This window comes from Larimichthys crocea, chromosome I (assembly GCF_000972845.2).
Source record: "Larimichthys crocea isolate SSNF chromosome I, L_crocea_2.0, whole genome shotgun sequence".
Classification (NCBI taxonomy): domain Eukaryota; kingdom Metazoa; phylum Chordata; class Actinopteri; family Sciaenidae; genus Larimichthys; species Larimichthys crocea.
Window position 1 is genome coordinate 15,221,336 of NC_040011.1, and position 23,496 is coordinate 15,244,831.

Consider the following 23,496-nt stretch of genomic DNA (forward strand, 5'->3'; position numbering starts at 1 on the left):
CAGGATTACAGCGTCCTCTCTCCTCTCTCCAGCTCTTTCTTGCCAAATGGTCCCCACAAGTGCTACTTGTGAGCGCCATCTTAATTGCTCCATTAACTGTTTGTGTGCTGAAAAACAATACTTAAAGGAGAGGTTAGCCGAGGACATGACCCCAGCCGCTGCAATTATATGAAAAGTAGTGGCCAATTAGCACTCTCTGCAATGTGACACTGTTGGTGTTTATGTGAGCAACTTCAACTTCTCACTGTTAGTGATTTACATAATTGGGGGATTGGTCATTAATGGGAATGGCGTATGAGAGGATCCCATTAAGATATGGAGTGAGATCTGATCATCTCCTCTGCTCTGTGCTATTTATCTCCAGCTGCATTGGCACATTAGAAATTATTGGGATTCTTATCCTCATATTTTATGGTGAAACGTCGAAGTTTGCCACAGTGTGTGCATGCAAAGTCCTGCAGAATTTGTTCACAAGAAGGCAATTTGTCTTTTGTGGGCCATTGCCCCGTCATGCCACTGAGGGGCAGTGTAAAGACAGGCAGCTCCAGCACTGACACAAGGACACAAAGTTACAATAAGAGGTTATCACATTATTTGCTATCATCTAAAAGTAATAATAGTTAACTCTTTTTTACATGTATGGGATAAAATAAGAAGATCTCTCCAATTCTAGTATGCAAACATCTCAGCAGGAGCGACAATCAAAGAAATGCTAAACAAATACTCATATTTTCAGTTAAATGGTTCCATGGTGGACATTTGAATTTCAAATGCATTAAAAATGTAATTATATCCATGTATCAAGAGGAGATTGGATTAGTCTTTAAAGTCCAGAGACAATGGAGAGCAAATATGAATCTGAAACTCTAGTTGATAAAGTGCAATATCCATTTGTATCTACAGACCGAATCTTCACTGAAGACAAATAGGATTCCAGTTAACAGGCTCAGTGTTTTTCATGTATATTCTTCCAAGTTGAACAATGGTGAAGTTAGGATACACACTGTGGTTAGTTCTGACAGTTACTGCAAATAAAAGTGATTGTTGAATCCCCATGTCCACCAAAAGAGATGCAAAAAAAAGAAAAAGAAAACACGTATTTGGGACCAAAAACCTATTTTTACCCACAGCCCTCTTGTTTCCAGCTATTCGCTATCATCACTCAGTGGCAGTGTCTAAACTGTTGTTTTGCCGTCATGTTTTGCACTATATTAAACTCTTTCAGAGCCCTCTTGGAAAGGTCTTGTTTTCCTTTACAATTGCAGTCAAAAGAGCCAAATCTATAATTTGAGCAGCAAAATGCGATATCCCCTCGTTTGCCATCGCTTGCTTCATGAAGTGTAAGTGATCTTGAATCCATTATTTATGACCTCCTTTTGCTACCATTACAGTGAAGAGTGGGACCCTGTTGTACATAGCGCTGTTGTGCTAAACAGTTCTCCAGCAGAAAAAGCCACTTGCGCCCTCACACTGAAAATCAACTTTGATTAATGCTCCGCTCTGTCACGGCATGCAACATTTTACAGCAGCAGCCGTTCAGAGGGAGACCCGGGTCGATGCCGAACAACATGGCGAGGCAATGGGTGTTGCTGGGGAGGCTGTGTCCTGGTGACAAGAGGACCCAAGGGTTTATGGATGACATATTAACATTTGACAATATCAATACACTTTTATTGATGGATTATAGCGTCCTGTTACCTAACCACTCAGTGAGGTGTTTGAGGATGAAATGTTACCCCTTATAAATTGAGTCGAGGCCCCGCGATGCTATCATCAGAGGTACGACTGTGCAACAGCAAAAGGAAAATGTCAACATTTATCTTCTAATAAGGGCCGGTAAAGCTGTGTGAACTTCAAACATAATGACCCAAGACGATTTAAGTTGACTAATTACCTGAAGGAAAATCTCATCGTCAAAACACAGAGTCAAGTACATGCAAAGCTTTAACTTCGCTTTGTCAGGCATACCTCGTGTCTTCAATCCTCTCAATGAACAGAGATAAATGCAGTAGCCACTGTATGTTAGACATCTCTTAAAAAGACCTTAAAAACCTTTAAATATCAGTGTGTAAAAATGTGTGCTGTCTGGTGCTTGAAGGAGTCGTATGAAATTTTGCTTTCTTACCAACAGTTAGATGAGGAGATTGACTCATGTTTGTACAGTAGATATGAAGCTAAAGCCAGTTACCCTAGCCTAACCTAAAACCAAACCCTTGTTTGTATGGATTAAACAAGATATAACGTGATAATTAGGGAGCTGCAGAGGTGCGGGTAGGCGTTTTGCTACCTCTGGAGCTTCCACTGCTTGAGAGTGCTATTGATCTACTCTTGTAACTCTCGGCAGGAAAGCAAATAAGTGTGTTTCCCCAACATATCAAATTGTTCTAATGGTTCTTTTCAAGACAGAAATTAGACGAAACAAATTAAATTCGGTTTATTATCTTTTACAAAAGCGTCGTAAAATAGCCACAATTGGCTGCTGTTGCGTCAAGTTTAATTAGCCTTCCGTGCTCTCGTGTGATTTTGTGCTTGACTCATTGAAGGCGCTGGATCATTGTCTACCACTGTTTGTTATCTCATGTGTTATTCATTGAAAAGCTGTTTTGCTGTTTGCTCTCCCCGTGCTACCTGCTGACTTAAAATGGGGTGACTTTAACTGGCTGCTGTGTGTACACAGATAGATTGCCAATAAATACAAGTGTGAGGACTTCGTCGAGCTGCAGCATTATATCGTATTCCGTTTGAATGCTTGTGGTGACTTGCTTTAAAGAATTGTTTTTTTTTTTTTTTGAACAAAACAATCTTTCACATACTTTTGTTGTGTTCCTTTTTAGTTTCTTGGCTTTAAAACACATGGTTTTTCAAATCAAATAAATATTTCATAATGAAATCAAAGCATACCTCACGTATTATTCTTTCACTATTTGCCATGACTGCAATAACACAGATGTGTTCCTGCTGTTTTATCAGTCTTTAGCCCTGTACTTTTTTTTGTTTGTTTGTGTAAGCTTTGATACTAATGCATTCACCCGACATGATTATGATTTTTTTTTTTTCAAGGAAGCCTCTTATGACATGTCAAGAGGTGTCTAAAAAAAAAAAAAGTGTCCACGTCCTGTATCCACATGGTAAATGTATCAGGCTTTTATTCAACATTAATACTGAACCCGGGGAAACATTGCACTCCGAGTTCTCTAATTACAATGCAGCTAATGTGTTATTTCCTCCCCATGTGGGATTACTTTCATCTTTCCCATTAAGATGCACATTTTGTTTGGATACTCAAATTACAAACCCCATATTAAATCTGACTGTGCAAAAGGCATTGATCATAGCCCCGATAGCTGCACTCCAACTTTGATTTAATTTGCACTTCCATTAATATCTATGAGACGTCCGATTGTCGTCTTGGGCATATTGATGGTATTGTAAGCCCTGCCTTCATATAATGTTCCCCAGCGGCAATGAGGAAATGTTACAGAGAATTAGGCCGAGAAGCAGGCTCAGTGGAACTGGCACTGCAGTCGGAAATTCATTACCCTAATAAATAGAGGGGGAAAAAAAGCGAGAATCTTAAGAGAAATTTCTCTCTCCCTATCTCTCTCTCACCACAAAAACACACAAAAAAACCTTCACTTTGGCCTCAGAGTGGATGACTGCAACTTAGGTGCTTCTCATTATTGCTGCCCGTGCACCCAAGGGTCTTCTTGGGACCCTGAGAAGTCTTTAAAATGTGCCTGATGATTCAATAGAAAAGCAGTCACTTACTGCCTGTCCATCATGAAGCTTTATGTCTACATACTGGGCTACTTGCATGCATGTGGCTGAGCCTCTTTTATCATTACATTAATGAGAACGCAGCCTAAATCTCATTAAAATCTCCGGAATAGAATGAAAGAAAATACAATACAGTAGTAGATTCATTGTGAGCTAGATAAGTGTCAAGCCATGCTGATTCCTTATGTTGATTAATGAAGTGCCAAGCGAGTATATGTACTGTTGCCTTCCTTTGTTGAAGCCTTGACACGCTGTTTTCTGTGGGGAAAACACTACTGGAGCCCAGAGACGTGAGTTATGCTGTAATTAATGCAATCATGAAGATGAAAATAGCTGTTGTTGCAACTAGAAAACGACAATGAAGAGCGTGTGAACTGAGAGGGAGGAAGATTCATTGTTGGGTGACTGCGTTCAGAGACTGTGTTGTCCTCTGAGGCCCTCTCTGAGGCTCGACAGTGTACCTTTCAGTAAGCAGCATCTCTGAAACAAATATGTTTTACTGCACCCCTCACTTCCCCGTAAGCACGGCTTTCACTCCAGACATCTGCAAGCTTTTTCAGTGGATGGCACAATTTCCCCTTTTTGTTTTCAAAAAGGGGGAGGGCTCCGCGTCTCTTACGATTCTGCCAGAGTGATTCATTTGCAGGTCATTAAAAAACTCGTCTTTTGAAAGCGTTAGGCTGCTCAGGTGGCGAAGCCTGTGCAGGGGAGACACGTCGTAAATAAAGGCAGCTACATTTCAAATGCCATAAATAGGGGACACCTAAGGACCTTGCATGATTGCAGACATCTAATCATTTAATTTATGCGTGTCTAAAGGAGCCCTCATTAACATTCAAGTAGCACTCATCTGTCTAGCGGGATCATTCCGAAGGCTGCATCACTCTCGGATGGAACGTATCTATTTGGGCAACACAGCATGGCTACACACTCAGCAAGCACCTTCTCGCTTTCCCCCTCTCAATGTCATGAGAGACACAGCATGTAACTCTCATAACTTACAGTGTGTGATTTGTGATCCAGTGATTGTGTTACTGTTAATGTGGAGAACCTTTGACAAAGTTAAAGTCATATTCTGTAGGTCACAGTACAGTGTTGGGACTAACGCTGTTGCCTGTGTTGCAGCTGATCACTTCACCTTTTCTCAAAGCGGCCTGGACTTAAGGTGCATCTTGGACTGTATTTGCAGACGATCATCAGCAGTCTTTTGATGAAGACAAGTGAAGCCTGTGATGTTTATTTTTGAAAACTGTCTGAAGTCTTTGTTAGCACTGCGATACTGTAACGCACCTCAGTGTCTGCACAGCAGATGCATGCATGACAGAAACTCAATAATAATTGGCGTGGATTGCTTTTGACACGTGCTGGTTGCTGACAGCTGCTTTGTTCTATGGTCAGATTTCATATTTAACACATCAAAGAGTTGGAATACTTCACACTCTGCTAAGGACTGATAGCAAGTATGACACTTTGCTGTTAAGAGAGGAGAGAGTCGGTCTTTCTCTGGAGGAGAATAAAGTCAAGTTGCATTGAGTGTGCCTTTTTTCACTTTCCTGCCAGATACACTGCCAGGCAGTCTTTTTTACAAGGAACGTAGTAAACATCATAGAGGAAGTGTCATGTTTACACTGATAATGAAAGAATTATTGGCAGGAAATTCCTCTAGCATGAAAGCATACTTAAAAACTGTCCTTTGCATGAGTAATCTGTACTGTAAACATGTGGATTTCATAACTGTTGTGAATATATGACATACATATGTGACAGTGTGGAAGTGTCTACAGTATGAAGGACTTTGCAGCAGGACGGTGAGAAAGGAAAGAATGGACTTTTCGCTGAACCTGGATCAAAACATTGATCGTCAAATCATAGCTTATCAACTGTAACAAGGCGTAGCAGGCTTGTCCTTTAGATTCCTCCACATGGCGAAGGAAATTCTCCCCCGGGTACGCTAATAGTGGCTCTTTTTTTCTGGGGATTTCGAGACGTTACAACTCCTGGCCAATGTGACACCATGCCAAGCTACTTTTTTTTTTTTTTATGTTAAAACTGAGAATATGAAAACCAAACAGGGTTATGCTAGAATGAAAAAAAGAGTCTTACAATACTGGGCCTAACTACATTGCCATACAATATGTAATTTCTTTATTTCAATGTCTTCTACATGGATCATCAACTGTACAGCGAGGGGGATTTTTTGCCCTCTGAAATGTAGCTATAGTCTCAGTCTTTTAGCACCATATTTAAGACCCTTTTCACAGGTTTCTCGTTTTAATGAGCCAACTGGAAGAGTTAAAAAAAAACAGCTGGACACTGTGTTTTCAACTCATGGAGATAACATTAACTTAATCAGCTAGATAGCTGGTCGATAAAATCTGCCAGTGACAGTTGTCATTTCTAAAATCAAACGTTTCTAAAAAAAATTCAGCTACGAATTCTGAGCAGCAAATCTGCCGCCATCATGGTTGGAACGATCATAAAGAACGGAAAGCCTGACAGGTGGAGTGAACAGTCGATTAAAGCTTACACATCATCAGCACACGCAGCCTTGAAAACAGACGGATCCTGAGTCAGTGTAGCTCTCAGTAGGTTTTAGCATGAACCCAGATGGCCTGGAGGAAAGTATGTAAGTATGTAAGCGCAATGTCATATGTCCTCTCATCAGCCCAGAAGACCTGCAACACCCCCACTTCATAAGGTAAGGCAAAGCAAGGCGGGGGCCTTTTGATGGCTCTGAGTTAAACACCACATTTTAACAAATGCACCAGGAGTGAGAGAGGCATGCTCCTCTCTATAGGCAGTATCCAGCAGCATTTTGATGTCTCTAACAAGAACACAATAAATTGTTCCTCATTATTCAGTAATTAACTCCAATGCGCCGGGTCCCCATCCCCCTGCGCCACGCTCTAAATCACCACCCTCCTCCCCTCTTCTCCTCCTGCTACACAGCTCTTTAATTTCCTCTATGCTGTGGGGGGTGGGGGCAAGAGAGGGTGGAAGGGGGGGCATGCACAGCTTGATGCACTCCATCATCCCCTGGCCACCCTCTCGTCACCCCTTCGCCTTATCCCAGCCACACCCACCTCCTCCTTCCACCCTCCTATCCCCGTGCCAGCTCCTCACCCTCTCCCTGCAGGACGCCACCTGGTTAAAGGAGGGAGAGGTCACCTGAGCCGGGACGACAGGCTCCAGTCACGTTCGACGTAGCGAGATTGCGGCGCGTTGTGCTATCAAGGCATCAAAACCAGCCCCCCGGCCGTGTTGGCTGTCTTTTCGCTGGGCTTTCCCTTTCCTCCTCTGCTCTTAATTGTTAAAATGAGGTCATTAATTGGAGACTGAGTCAAATCACCTGTCATTTCAGCTGGGAATCATCTGCTGATTGAAAGGTATCATAAAAACCTGCCCAGGGCCTGGTTTTTGCCGTGCCTGCTGGGAGCTCCCTTTGTGCCTTGACAATCTCCGCCCATGGGCACACAACTCACTTTACTTTCTCTGGCGGAGATTAGGCGGGTAGTCTTGGGTGACACACATCCACGCGTGTGGCCCAAATATAGATTCAAGAGAGTCAGTAGTGTCAGGCGCAATTCCTGGAGGATGTTGTGGGGAGTGTTCGTTTTCCACTGTACTATTAACGCCCCTGACCTAATTGAGGATGATGCTCACACACACTACTTCCCTATATGAGAGTGAGGTCAGGTTCATTTGAGGGGGTAATTGTGAAATTGGCATGTAAACTAGGACAATAGAACAAATGACAAAAAAATGAGGACAGATGACAAATTTCTTGATAGATTTTTAATACATTTAGACATGTCCTGCTGCATTCGCAGATGTGGCAGTTAAGCAATAAAAGCACACAGGATGAAATTGCGTTGAGGAACTGACTTTTGTAATGTTTACTGTCTACTAATGTCATAATTTGGTGGAGCTGAATGTTATTTTCTTGCTCTGACAGTGTTCTGCATCATGGGTGTAACTGCAAAAGGGTCTTATGAGAAACACATGCATCAAATATTTGTAGTGACGTCAACTTAAATGTGCCCAAACATTCGTCACCTTGTGACAGCTACATTGCTCTCTGCAAGGTACAGAAAGCAGTGCTCTCAGCTACTTAAAAATGCTCCATTTACTTATGAAAATCACAGGAAAAATGTTGGCAATATTAACACAGAAAGACCATTAGAAAAACAGGCCTAAATTATTCTATAGGCACAATGCTGCAACAAAGCTCGGAGACCCCATTTTCCACATGGACTTAATCTTGAGGAACACTACATAAGATGCTGACAAACCCGCTGTTTGAAATAAAAACCCTCTAAACACATGGCATTAATATTTAATGGTGCTGCTTCCTCGGGAGGCCACTCTGGGCTGCAGTGCTCTGTCTGAAGGGAGACGGTATTAGTGCTGCGTGCTCTGGAGGAAGAGCAGCTTCACACTAATGAAGCGATCAGGGCCTGAACTCTGAAGAAACCTCATATCCGATTAGTGAGCAGAGATGCATGTAAACATGGCGAAGCGGCACGCGATTAGATCACTCTGTTAATGCGAGTCTTGTGTCACTAAACACAACAAGTGGCGTGCTGCGTTTTAAAGTGTTTCGCTAGCAACAACACATTTCACATTTAATCACTTCAATGCTACAGTTTCTTTTTGACCCTCCACACAAGTGTTTTGAATTAAGCTTCCAAACTAGAGGATTTGTGTGCGTGCTAATGGCTTAACGCTATCCTCTGAGCGACCATTAAGGTGCATGCATGTGTTGTGCAGCAGTGAAAACCACCTGACCTTGTCCACATCCGCTCGGCCCGGGATGGGGCAGCATTTCAACCTGGCCAGTAAAGGACAGGCCATTTGGATGTTATTAAAAAACATTAGAGGTCCTGCTAGCCCATGCTTCTCCCAAAGCCATCAGGTAATTTGAAAGAGATCCAGCGAGTTTAAGATGTGCAGATGTTTTCGCTTTAAAACTGGCATCTGTTTATGCAGACACACTTTATGTTCGAAAAACCACAAAGGACCTCCAATAGGTTTTATGGAGCAGTATCAGCTCAGAGCACTCAGCTTTGTAATTGTGCTGCACCAGGTAATGAGAAAATTGGTCACAAGCAGTGTTCCCTGTAGATGTAACCCGCAACATACAATTTTGCACAGCATGTGCAGTATCTACATTTTTTTTTTTTTTAGTGTGTGCGATGCTGTCTGAGCTCCTGTGCTGCTTTTTAGGAGGTCTGTCATGGTCACAGTTTAGTGCCTCATTCATATACTGTAAGAGGACTAATGCCATCTAAAAATACATGTGCAGATGCAACAGTTTCTATTAAACTTCATACAATACATATAAAATAGTACATAAAGTACATCGGAAGTTAACTTTGTTATAAATGGTAAAGTGAAAAAAAATTCTCCATCCCCTCTTCTGCTTTCCATGTGTCAAATAGTCCAACATGTAAACTCTGGAATATATACAAATTGTGGGTGATGTGTAAACCCTTTGTATTTTTATGAAACTGGACCATTTTCAAAATATTTCAGTCTGGTTTTCATAAAATAACAGAACTCAAACAGCCTCTCTCGGAGTTGCTAATGATATCCTGATGAATGCAGACTAATCCTTGTTTGTGCTGTGTGACTAAACTGCAACTTTCAACACAGCTGATCAAAGTACTATTAATAAAATATGGAGGATTTGGATTATTATCTCTGACTGGCTTTAAAACATTACCTGTCAGACAACTTTCAGGCTGTATTAGAAAGTACTGCATATGCAAAATGAGCCAGGATATTAATATATTCACATATTCATGGTTACCACCTGGATATACCAAGTTTGGACAAAGACTTGAAGAAGAACCCTGTAATCTGGTACCTAACAGGTGGGACCTTTATTTACCTTAAAGAATAGCATCAGTCCTCCACCAGTGCAAACTAGACCTTTTATCTAATATGTAATCAATTTCCTTTACTTCCCATGCTAGCACAGAGACTAAGACTAACATGCTAATATTTGGAAAATTCCTTAAATATAAAAATGTACGTAAAAAAAGTCGCAGTGTTGGTTATGTGTCCTTGTCCCCTGACAGTGAAATCAGCCTGGCTGTATATAACGCCTCTTTGATGCTCACAATATGTTGTTTTTTTTAGACTGTATCGCTTTTGTTGTTGACATTTTTTATGATGCAATTACAGAGAGGGTGCAATCCAGTATTTTGCTTCTTTTGAAGTCTGTTGGTTGCCAGAAAACACAAATAAAGTTGTGACTGTCTCTCCCACTTTTACATGTTTGGTAGCAGTGACAACCCCTGACGTTAGCCAGCCAACTTGCTTGTTGGTGTGGGTGTAGCCATTATTTTTGTTTACCCCATTATTATTCACTATTCATAAACAAAATTTCTCTTTTTGCTCCTTTCTTCTCAAGATTATATATAACTATGTTATAGAAATGAGCAAATTATATATCATAATTATATAACTTCAGAATTGAACTTATTAACGTAATAACCTTAAGGCAACAAGTATTATCTTATCAAGGACAGTGATGAGAGGGCATATAGGGAGGAGGTGAAACTCTTCGCAGACTGGTGCAGGATGAACAACTTGGCCGTTGAGAAAACCAAGGAGATGGTGATTGACTTCAGGAGAAATCAGCCCGTACACGCCCCAATCCACATCAATGGGACTACTGTGGAGACTGTTCAACATCACAAAGTTCCTGGGGGTTCATGTGGCTGACAACCTGTCCTGGGACCTGCACACCTCCTCCCTTGTCAAAAAGGCACACCAGCGTCTGCACTTCCTGCGGTGGTTGAAGAGGGCCCACCTTGTTCCATCCATCCTCATCACCTTCTACAGGGGCACCATAGAGAGTGTTCTGACCAGCAACATCTCTCTCTGCTTTGAAAACTGCAGCAGCTGCGGAGAGAAAGGCACTGGTGAGGTTAGCTGGATGGACTATTGGTACAACTCTTCCTACCGTTCAGGAGCTGGCCCACAGAAGATGCATGTCTAAAGCTAAAGGCATCATTAAAGACCCTACCCCACCCCGGCCCCAGTTTGTTCTTCTCCCCTCTGGCAGTAGGTACCGCCGTCTATGGATCAAGAATGTGAGGTTTCAAAATAGCTGCTACACCACTGCCATCAGACAACTGAACTCAGAATCAAACTAATCCCACTAATTCTCAAATTAGACTTATCAGACTTATTTATTTATTTATCTTCTTATTTAATTTATTCTGTGGTGTTTTTAATCTAAGTTTTGTGCTCGTCATTTCGTTTTACAGTGCTGTGAAATGACAATAAAGAGATCTTGAATCTTGAATCTTGAATTTTTGCAATTTAGCACCAAAGTGTAATACCTGTTGTATACGGAAGGCCTAAGCGGTCATGCCTGTACATTCATATATTTTATTTTCCTTTTTTTTCTGTTTTATATTATGTACAAGACTATCCTTTTGTTTTCTCGAGATGTCAAATTAATTATTTGTTCTCTTGGAAAAAACAATGTTTCAGGGTTTTTTTTTAGTTTAAATTATCCCATTATCTTCGATTTTCAATGTAAATAACTTGAGATCTTGAGAAAACAAATAAAATGTATTTATCATGAGAAAACAGAGGAAATATGTGAAAAATTTATGTATGACTGCTTAGGCCTCCAAAGTCAAAAACATAGACAGTTATACAATTGTATTTTTTCTGATTACATTACTTACAATCAAAATCTAGCAGGTGACAATTTTGCTAACAGCCAAACATCGAGCAAGGTCAACAACACAAGACATAGCAGCCAGTTAATACTACTGACTAGTCCAACAGCAGTCAGCCCAGCTCAGCGTCTGTCTTGCAGCTTTTTATTTCACCAAGCTCTCACCAACCACTAAAAGTCAGTCCCAGATTTACTTGTCCGCCTGCCTCTTGTTCAGTCACTCTCGCCTTTACTCCTCTGTCAGCATTCTCTCTTGAATCTCTTTGCTTCTGCCTTGCTCTGCCTCTGCTGGACCCCAGTATGTAGCCCACTCACTGCTCTACTTCTGGTGCCTGGATCTCCCATTCTGGATTTGCTCCTTGTCTACATTTTTGTAGTAACAGTGTAAGCATTGCCCTGGTACCCTTGGCTCACAGTCCTGGTCACACAGCTAACTGAGCAGAGCTAACAGCAGCTATATTTACCTGCAGTTTACTGTTTACAGAAAACATTTTCAACATAAAATATGATCAAGTAACGAAAACAAGTGAAATTGTTGCTGATCTGTTACTTAGTGCTGTAAAGTGTTACGTACTTTTTGTGGGAGATTGTACCATAATGTGGTAACAGGCGAACAAAGCACAGAGTTGGAATGAAAGACATACCATTCACCAGTGTAGCATCAAATGTCGCTTTAATCATTTTAAGTTAAACTGATGTTCTATCCATTTATTTTGTACTCACCCTTTTCTCCATTTTAAGCTACTAATGATATATTGACTTAATTACATTTATTTTGTCAACAAGTTTCACATAATTGTAAAAATGTTATGTAAGGGATTCAATTACATAACATTTTGTGTTGACAAAATACATTTAATTAAAGTCAACATTTACATTTTTTAAGTGTAGACACATTATACTCACACATTACACATTTGTACACATTAATACTACAAAAATGTATTTAATACTCTTCTCTTGAAACACCATATATGTCATAGTGTCAGAAAGCTGCTACGTACTGTGAATGCAGAAAAAAAAAAAACAAAGATAATAAAGTTCATTGTTCATAATTCATTGTAATAGGCCACCTTCAAAACTCAACTTTCCAGTTTCTGTAAAATAACTTTAATTACATGGCCTAAACTTATTTTATGAATATGTACACATTGTCAACAGAGCTAACAGTGGCCATAGTCTTTTTCAAAAACTGTGTATGGTTTATTTGTGTTGGAAATCAATTCCATCATTTGTTATGTTCAAACACTAAATAATTAGACAAAATACATAATTAAGACGTCAGAAATCAAAGTGAAGCAGCATACTGGTTGCTGTCTAATTAACTCTGTTAACTGTGCTACAACACAACCCATTCTTTGTCAGTGCTAACCATGTCACCTTCCGTCAGTGGTACTTACTGAAGCTCATCAGAAAGAACTCAAGAATAAACGGTTTCTGAACTACAGAGTAGGAACCCATGAAACCCAATAATAACTCATAGTGTGTCTGTTTTACACATGAAAGTACATTTCCATATCATGTTGTATATCTCAGGACTGTACTAATACCAGTACCACAGTGTATAACTGTAACAGCAGCAGTGCTTCTGACAACTACACTGTAATAGTCTCCTTGTTTGTAGAGTGAGATTACTCATGGTCTTTATATGTAATGGCAGAAAACAAATGTTTGGTAATTGAAGATAATCCAGTCACACTGTGTTGTGCGCCTTGGCTCTCACACTGACCTCTCTGGGAAACAGATGATGCTTAAGAACAATGTTGTCCTGTATACTCTTCTCAACTGACATAGCAGCACCATTTCCCATTATGTGACAAGGACATATTTCAGACTGAAGTGATCCAAACAGTGATCTACCACTTGAGAGAACTGTCTTTGAGAACAGAGGTCGAGGGGAGCGACAAGGACGATCGTCCTACAAATGCCATATCCAACAGCTCCTGTGTTTCCAGTGGCACTTGAACTGAAATAGACACGCTCAACAGGGGACAGGCTTCAAGATCTTTTTTTTCTCCTCTCTCTCCATACTTCAGAAAGACTATCATGTTGAAGCTGGAGTGCTTGTTGGTGTGTCAGCGTGTGCATCAACAGAGCAGCGATGGAATTCGCAGGCCTCAAGGCCAGTGTATTGTTTGTGATGACAGTGCTGCATTGCTGCATAGTGATGTGATACTGTAAATTGAAATTCAAGACAGTACATTAGTCAGACTGTTAAGGTATTCATTCATTCAGTATCCACAGCAGATGGTGTCTATTAAGCTATGATGTGAGTTTTTGTAAAGTAGGAGGAGGTCAGAGATAAAGAAATATTTATTTACAGTGGTGGTTTGGGATGTGTATGCATCAATCAGTTATCAAGTATCCATCCTTAAAGCAACAATATATATATATATATAATATATAAAATGTTCTGTCTGAATACTGATTCAGGGTCTATTTCATACATTGTAAACAAGGTCACATGCATACAGAGATGAATAATGTATACACGTATTGTCATTTTAATATCACAAATGTTGCATGATAAAGCTTTAATTCTATTTTCTTCGTGTTTATTTGTGTTTTAGCCCTTAGCTCTCTCTTCACATGAAACAGTCTAATCTTTGACTATCCACCTGCTTTGATTAGTTAGAATTCCTACTAGTGATAGCATATTTCTGAAATCTCCATGGCCAACTCCAGGCAGTCACTGGCATCCTGACCGGGGTTGAAAAGACCACAGTCCATGTTCGTGCAATAGTCATCGCTACTGCTTGGTGACTCCGGTGGGGTGACGACTTGCTTGTAGTTGGGGCAGCAGTGATTGGCAACTCTCTCACAGGAACAAGGAAGCAGAAGGATCATGTCGTAGAACCGACAGAAGAGACAGTTCAGGACAATTTCTGCACAGTCCACTGTGGGAGACACATACAGTTACCAAGTTTTAGAATAAAATGTTGTATTCGTATTGTGTGACCTGTAAGTTGTGTTGCCAACTCATCACCCTGGTTTCTATAGATCCATAGAGCAGAAGGCCACCTCTATCAGTTGATTGAAACAGGATCTGTAGAACAGAGGGCTACTCTGATTATCAGCTGGTTGAAAACAGAGGGACAAGATACTGTCAGGGTCAAAAGTCAAACCCCCTAAAAGTTCAGTATGCAGTTAGTCATGTGAGGCATACTGTAAGATAGATGTCTCAGATCGCTGACTAGGTACAACTGAACATTCGAAGGGGGAGTAGGTTTTCCTCCTCTTTTGGAAGCTGGCTGAAGACGATCGGAGCAGCTGAGTGCCAAGAGGCTGGGACCAGCCTGTGCACCAACAAGGGAGATCCAAGTTTAAACCAGGCCGCTCCCCAACAGTTTTTGGACCAATGAGATAGGCACACATATTATATAACTTTGTGTAAATCTAAGTTAGGCACTCTCTTTTTGGAAGTTGGTTGCAGCTAACTGCTTGCAGACTGCGATTTGCTGAACAAAAGAGGTTCATGTACATGTAATATTTTGATGTCCTGATTCTAAATAAATACTCGTACTAAGGAATAATTCGGCTATAGAATTCCTCTATGCAAATCAACGAGCGCACTAACACAAGGACATTCAAAACCTGGTTTGGTTTTCTTGTATTTATTTGAAGGAAAAATGAATTATTTTGTTTTGTTGGTCTCTAAAAAGGATCTCCCCTCTACACATTCGTAATGACCTCTTTAAGGTGATGTGTGATGAATTGTGTTTAAACCATATCTTGGGACGTAAATCATCTGTGCTGCTATAAGAGCTGCTCCTCACTTATATCTTGTAACATTTTAAAAGCCTCCTTCCCTTCCTTTACACATGCATTATTTAGGAAATCAAGCCTTGATCTCTCACAGAGAGACACGCAAGAAAGCTGTTTGGAGACATAATCAATTACCAGAAGTCTCTCCTGCATTTTGTGCCAAGAGCATTTCTAAGTCGCGTTGTGGTTGGAGTGAAACAGTGTGCGATGTGTCTTCCCAGCAGCCTTTGCCAAATGGCACTCCCAAGGGTGCTATGAAGCATGAGATCATCAAATGACACTGACCATGAACAGACAGTTACTCACTGAAGACATGTTGCAGGAAAGTCCTTATGGCTTGTGAGAATTTAGCAAAGGCAAACCTCCTACAAGGCTGCAGGACCCTCTAAATGTTTTCATGTTTAGAACTCAATCTGCACCTGGATCAAGATGAAAGTTTTCACTTGGGTACTCAATGTGATTTTTGGACAATATCCTTTATGGTATTATAAAGACTTACGTACAAGGATGAGTTATGCAAATATTATTTGGACCTTATGACCAGTTAAAGTCCAGCGCCAAGTTAAAGTAATTTAAATGTGTGATGTTGCCAATAAGTAGCGACCTATTGTGACATAGAATCACCTGCAGTTGATTTAAGTACACATTATATAAATGTGGTTGAGATTGCACACAATCCATTTAAATGTTGTATTAGTTTTGTTCAGATAAGAATATGGCAAAAATCATATGCATATGGAATATCAAAAACAAAACCTTTTTTTTCAGGGTAACTGTGTGATATTCAGCAAATGTGGTTCAGATTAGATGAAAAGTGTAAATATGTGAAATGAAAATCTGTTCTATGTATTAAACCAAGAAGAGAGAACATAAATGCTCTTCATGTTCATCTGCTCATCTGATTTATATATCCCTATGACACTATCTGCACAAAATTAGTTCAGCTCATATATGGAAAAAACAAAAAATACACACCAAACGTGAAGGTAATGATAAGACTGAGACAAATTTACTAACAACTGAACTTTGCTTTTGAGGTATTGATCTGACATTGCCATCTAGCTGCATAACTAATACCAGGTCCATAGATAGGTACATTTCTTTTTCCATAAATAAGTTAAAAACAAAACATTGTGTTTCTCCTCTGATGTGCTCTGGCTGCTTCACATCAACTGTTCATTTACAGATTTTTTTAACTATAGCTGCTGTTAGCGAATGTCAACTCAGTATGTTGGCTGGGACTCTAGAGCTAACTCAGAGCACTGGGGGAGTGTTAGTGTTTGTTCCACAGGGACGTAGGAGAATGCTGACAGGGAGTCATGCCAAAACCGGAGCTGTGCAAGCGGGCAATCTAACTAGATTTAGCAGCCCCTGTGGACAAAAGTAAGAGTAAGAAGCTGCCAGACAAGAGTAAATCTGAAAGACAGATGCCGAGCTGGGATTCTTGCTGTTGGACTAGTAAGTAATTAGCTGGCTGCTATGTCTTGGGTTGTTGATCTTGCTTGATGTTTGCTTGATGTTAGCAAAGTTGTTGACTCACTAGTTTTTGATCATAAGTAATGTAATCATAAGAAATACATGTGTGTAGTTGTCCATATTTCTAATAGTGGAATCACACTTTAAAACTTTTTTATTATTATTATTATTATTTTCTTTTACAAAATGTTGCTTTAAATGGGGGATACAGAGTAAAACAAAGGACATAGGTATGTGACACCTATAACTGACCCCGCTCAGGTGTTTGCCTCAAAGCGATAGCATGTATCGACTTGCAACTGTTGCTTAACTTTGCTGACAGCTGCATCTGATGGAGCTGGGTGGAGTGATTACGTACAGTTTCCCAGTGACTTATACCTCAAACCTGCAGTCACAAACCATATCTGGCAGCCCACACGACAGCTGGAAACAATGCACCAAAGGACAGGCTGGATGGATATACTGCTGTTCATCAAGAAGTAGTTCCAACATTTAATTCCTTATAAAACTACAAAGTAATTTTGACATTTTAGTCTGTGTACATATTAATCAAACAAGATGTTAATTAGTGAACTTGAGAAGTGTAGCTGGATCTATTTCTGAACGTCCTGGCACTAACTGTATTTAATGCACAGACATGAGCTTGACATCAATTTTCTCATCTCTTGGAAAGAAACTGAATAGGGGTATTTCCCAAAATGCTGAACTATTTCTTTTATCAAAATTAGTTACCATTACTAAATCTCCAGTTTATTCTAAATATTACATTTAATAGAAGTGCATGAGAACATAAATAGACTGTGGTGCAATCACTGCAGCTGCTGCATCTATAGTAGCGAGTCTACTCTGGTGGCCGTTTTTTGCTTTAGTCTTTCTCTCTTTTGCTGGAGTTTCAGTTTCTAAATTATTCACACATTTTCATAATTAATTATATGAACTGTATTTAAGCATTCTCACAGCATGGTGAGGCATAAAGCTCGCAATTTGTCAAATTTTTTATTCTGTCTGTGGTCTGTGGCATTATTATTCTGCATATTAATCATCGTTTATTTCATCAGTAGGAAAGCTATGATGAAAAAGTTAATTTCATAACAGTTTTACTGAGGACCGAACATTTTTTTTCCTTTAATAATTTCAATGTGTGTTTATTCAGAAGGGTTTGGAAACAGACCACAACAGCTGTGTGTGCAGCCAGAGGGCATCATATGGGTGTGATGAAGTGCCGGTGTCACTAACCTCCCGTGTTGCTCGGCTGAGAAGAAGACAGAGAGTCTGTAGAGGAGGAGGAGGATGTTGCAGAGGAAGATCTCCTCAGGTACCTTTTCAAAGAGAACAGAGGGGAAGAGCTGTCACACTCTCTAGGCTGCTGAGCGTCTGTGTCTCTGCTGGTCTCCCCGGGCTCAGTTTCTGCAGAGGAACCAAGTCTCCAGTCGCTGACTTGAGCTTCACTTTGTGTGTTTTCTGTCCAAGCGACGAAAACATATATAATGTAAATAAATAAAGACACATCAGTTAGCAACAGGTACAATTTATACAGGTACCACTTGGCGATACAATACAAAACGACACTACAATACAACATGATACATGAAGGCACAATTTAGATCAATAGAATGGGACACGATAGGACACGACCAAGCTCCCAGGAAACAGGTCTAGGCTTGGAAAACAATTTAACATAGTGGCCAAACCATGTAATGACAACAATATTGTCCAAAAGACTCCCATAATCTTACATTGTGAAAGAAGCATCTGTGAAACAGTGAATAAACTGCAAAATGACTAGTTTCGGAATTTGATCCATGAATTTGGAAAGTCTAGAAAAGACATATGATTAAATTATTACACCCACATTCGAGGTAGCGCAGGGCTGAATCGGAAGTGGCTCAGATTGACCAGCAGCAGGAGCCTCTAATGTAAGTGCTCTATGAGCCCCACAATGCGGAAGCATATGCGGAAATTTTCTGCCTGTAATTATGTACAGGATTATTGATTGACACACACAAGTCCTGCAGTAGTGTTACTTCCATAGCTTCTAGAACACCTAATGAAAACCTCACTAACTACTAACATCATGAGAATATATAAACCCTATACTACACCACACTACAAAATATACAAGTCTGTGTGTTAAAGACATTTCAGTAACACTTTCTATTTAGACCACGTTATGTGTATACCACATAGTGTATAATGGGGGCATTTATAGTGAATTAGAATGCGTTCATAATGACTTATGGCTACATTCATAAACATGTACTGCTTTCTGATGCACTATATCAACAATCATGACTGGTTGCATATGATACATTATGACTATCCATACTCACTTACATCTATACTTAACACTTGTATAACTTTTAACTTATGACACTGCTGAATTGTTATAGTGTATTATGAGTTCTTAATACAGCTGATTGTTGAGATATGTGTATAGGTGAGTATAAGCAGTCATGATGCATCATAAGCCCCATCAGTCAACCTTTAGTTCATAACTAGTCACGAGCATCCATAAGAATCTTCAATCTATAATGTTTCATAACTCTTGTTGTGCATCAGAAGACATTATGGGTGTTAATGAATGTCATCATAAAGCATTATGAATGCATTATAATTCACTATGGATGCCCACACCATTGATGTATCTTATAGACAATCAGACAAATGTGAGAGTTAGGCTGTGAGTGCAGGAGTACATCTGTTTGTTAACATCTGATTTAAATAGCTATTAATGAATTATTGCATCGGCTGCAGACTGTTTACTTTTTCACCACCTATTCAGAATGAATTATTCACTGTTTCTTTCTCTGTTTTATTTAACATTTAATGCCTAATGATTTATTTACACTCTGGACACGTTTTTGAAAGTCGAATAAACTGTATTTGTCTTACCTAAATTGTTGGAAGAGAGATACAAATGGACGTCGCTCACGGCTGTATTGGTCATTTTTAAGATTTAATAGCTGTTTTTAATACATTTGAAAATAAAGTATACAGGATACAAAGTTCAAAATATTCTCCACTGTTCTCACCTTTTGCCAGATTTTTCTCTCATTAGGATTGTTTGTGTTTTTATCTGTCATTTCACAGTGATCGAACGAGAAGTGAACAAGGCAGACGTTTGTTTGAAGTGCAACAACTTATGTTTGAGCTGAGAGGCAGTGTGATGCTCCCAGGTTATCTGATGAATTAAGTAAAAAGTAAAGCTGGTCCATGCCCATGACCATTAGCTGATAGAGAAATAAGGCCTGCAGGCGTACTATGCATTTTTAAGGTTTTGTTCCAGTGTTTCACCGAGCCACGCTCACTCATTAGACACCAGAGTTACTCAGAGACGTGGATCTGACGATAATTTCACTTCATGTTTTAAATCAAAATGCAAACTCGAAATTGCAGCACATCAGAACTAAGAAACAGGAAACATCTACACAATTTAAAGAATGCATGTAAGTACGCAGATGACAAAATCCTTTTGTTTCAGAGCAGCAAAATGTGATTTGTTGGGGAAATTTTTTTTAGTTAAATATGTAGCACAAGATAATAGTATAATAGCTGTGAATTTGCCAGGAACAGGATGGGTGACAGATTATTGTACATTATCATAACATTGATTTACTAGAAACACAGTGACTCAATAGTGATGCACAGATTTTTTCCACAGACCTCAGTCACAGTAACTTACCTCCTCTCACCAATGTAGAGCTCTCCTCCGCAGTGTTTACTCTCCGTTTGTCTTTCACATCGGCTCTCAGCGTCATTTCATCCGCCATCTGGTCCATTGCATCACAAATAAAAAATGCACTTCATATGACAAACCTGATTACCTCAAGCCAAAAATATGCGGTTGCACACAAGTGAGGCCAACGATAGTTAATGTCTAACCCAGTGTTACCACAGCTTGGTGTCTTCAGGACTTTCATGCAGCGTGCTACTCTTCTCGCCCTAGCTGTGGAGGCAGCTGTTTACTTCAGCAAAGCAGAGAGAGCATCCAGGACAAATTATCCTTTACATTGCACAGGGTCCATTTGGCCTGCTGCCTACTGTACTGTAAGCCTCTCCAATGTTCCAATGACGTTGGCAAAAACACTGGAGATCCGCTCCTATTAAAACAAAGTCAGCAACATTTTATTAGTTTGACTTAGTTCCATCTATGGAGTGATAATGAAGCCAAAGGCAAATGTAGAGCATCACATAATAAAAAATAAATAAAATAAATCACATTAAAACTGTAATTCCCTATACAGTACAAATACATTATTAAGCAATCAGGATGCGCTGTAAAGGGTTCTTGTGATGGGGTACTAATGTGATTTTTTCAGACTGTATTCAAAAACATTTGGCAGATGCCGATTATTGTAAAGAAAAGACAACATAGCATGCGTTTAGATGCACACTCACTCATGCATACACTACATCTCACTCACTGCTTCAAAGCTGTGATGCTGCTGAACATATGCATGAGGCAGCCAGTGCCAGTTTGTTTGTTGGGGCAAAACACGCAGTGAAACATGAATAGCGTGCTGCATTCAAATTTCTCCGAATACAAGCCAACCAATTTACTCTAATTAGGCTCAACACTAGAGTTGCATTTTAATAGATGCCCCGCTGTGTTTGCATATGTTTAGAGAACAAGAGCCATGCTAATTGAAAAATTAAGATGTGAGAGTATTTGTCTACTGAGCTCCCACTATGCTGCGCTCAGTGTAAATATAACTCCTGAAGAGAACTTCTATGGAGTTTCTAGTGCCTTCCTTCCCTCTCCTCCTCCTTTCATTTTCTCTGTGTTGTGACGGTGATACAACGTGATGGAGAAGAGACAAATCAAGATTGTGCTCTTGTGTTCTTCAAAAAGGCCTCCAGTTGTGATGTGACAACACCATATTCCCGCTCTGTGGTCTTGTTGTTCCTCGCTGACACAGCAGCAGGTTTTGTTTTATTGGTCAGTGTCAATCACGCTGTCAGAGAGGTTCAGCGGGTTGCGTGGTTAATTTGGCTCCCGTGGAAATGTCCTCTCTGTGAAATGAGCTGTGTGGCCCTGCGTCTACAGAAAAGTCACGGTGGCTGACACTCCACCCCATTAGAGCTTTCTCTAATGTAGAGAGAAGTGACAGCCTGAGATCAAGTTCAGGTACAAATTACACTAGATCTAAGTGAAAGCTTCCTGACCTCCTTCGCTGCACTTACAGTCCACTCCATTATTTACAGTTGTAAACAAGTACTCACCCACCCTTATTTCTCTGGCTCAGGGGTGGACCTGTTAATCCACCTTCTCCATCTCAATTTTTCTTCAAAGGAATTTCCCTTTTCTTGCGATATTGCTTGCCTGTTGAGTGAAGACACCACAGATAGGCAGATAGGAGTACTTTATTAGCAGAGATGGATCATCATAGCTCTCTGCGTGGATATACTTTAGTCAGATTTCTGTTGGTGTTTTGATTCTGCTCATGTGCTACAAAAGTCAGAAGGTGAAGTGTTGTCTTTGAAAATGACAAGCAGCTGGCCGCAAATGATAAAAGAACATTTTTAGGCAACAACAGCAGCAAAAGCATGAAAACACCCTAACAAAAGCAATACCCTAAAATGCACAGGAGTAAGTGTGTATCTGTACAACTGCTCAGTGCTAGCAGTTTAGCATGAGCCATGTGAACAGTTGGAATAGGAAGTAGTTGCACTTTTAAAGATAGGACAAATGTGTCAATTATGGTGGTTTTTAATATGATGTAGTGTTGAGTTTGAAGTACAGCAACAACTTAAAATGACGTTTTAAAATGATTACCAACTTCAATGGTAAAGAATACTTTTGTTTTCCGATGTTATATGGTCGAGTGTAAGCATGTAGAGTCACGCTGAAGCAAATTATCTGTTGGGTATACGTGAAGATACATTTTTGGGTTGCATTCACAAAGGTGGACTGAAATGTTACAAACACACATCTAACACATTCCCTTTACTTTTTGACAAACTGCAGCTTATTCACTTTAATACTGCATCAGTATTATTCTAAACTGCCGAAATTGATGCGACTCGTATTGAAACACCATGTGTGTGTTGATGCCCTAAATCCCTCATGTCCTACCTGAAACATCCATCTACTGACTGCCTGTAATCTTACATGAAATGCAGCATTAAGTCACAGTCCAACACTTCAACCACATGAAATTCTCGCAAAAAACATTTTTCCTCTAATTCTGCGGTGTCCGGATCACCTTGGAGGGACAACTTAACATTTACTCCATGCATGTGTGTGTGTGGTCGTGGCAGGTGTTTCGTGGAACTAAATGGAAATTGTGACTTTTTTTTTTTTCAGGATTTTTGTAAAATGTCTTAGTTTGTTGAACATGCTGCCAGTGCAGAGGTCCCCTTTTGCCCCTTAATGAGCTCCACAGAGACTAAGTGTCATAGTTGGCTTTGGTGATGAGAGCCGACTCCCATGTCACCTTGAGGCCGGCTAAGACAAAGGGAAGACGACACTTGATGTCATATTCACTCTCTCCTTTTACACATGGTTAACCCTGGTGGGCTGAGTTCATTTTTATAGGCAGATGTCATCGTCCTCAGACAGATAAAGGGTGCAAATCTAAAATATGAATGATGGGGAAACAAACATTTGGAGTATTAAATATATAGTATTAAATAATGAGACTGTGCAGTTGTCAAAAAGGTTAATGATCATGCTTGAATTATTAATTACTTAATAAGTACATTTTAAATCAAAACATCTTGGAAACATTGATGGGAAACATCAGTTTAGTTCCTGTTTTGAATAGTTTACTTTA

At 40.0% G+C, this 23,496-nt stretch overlaps 1 protein-coding gene across 1 annotated transcript; it reads right to left on the reverse strand.

The window, feature by feature from the left end:
* Positions 1-14,122: 14,122 nt before the first annotated feature.
* On the reverse strand, positions 14,123-20,515 carry mdfic2 (MyoD family inhibitor domain containing 2). The gene is made up of 3 exons (XM_027279215.1): positions 20,403-20,515; positions 17,957-18,181; positions 14,123-14,376 (listed from the first exon to the last, which is right to left on the reverse strand). Exons 1-3 carry the CDS (start codon positions 20,497-20,499, stop codon positions 14,123-14,125), a joined length of 576 nt encoding a protein of 191 aa, XP_027135016.1. The 5' UTR covers positions 20,500-20,515.
* Between the last annotated feature and the right edge of the window lie 2,981 nt (positions 20,516-23,496).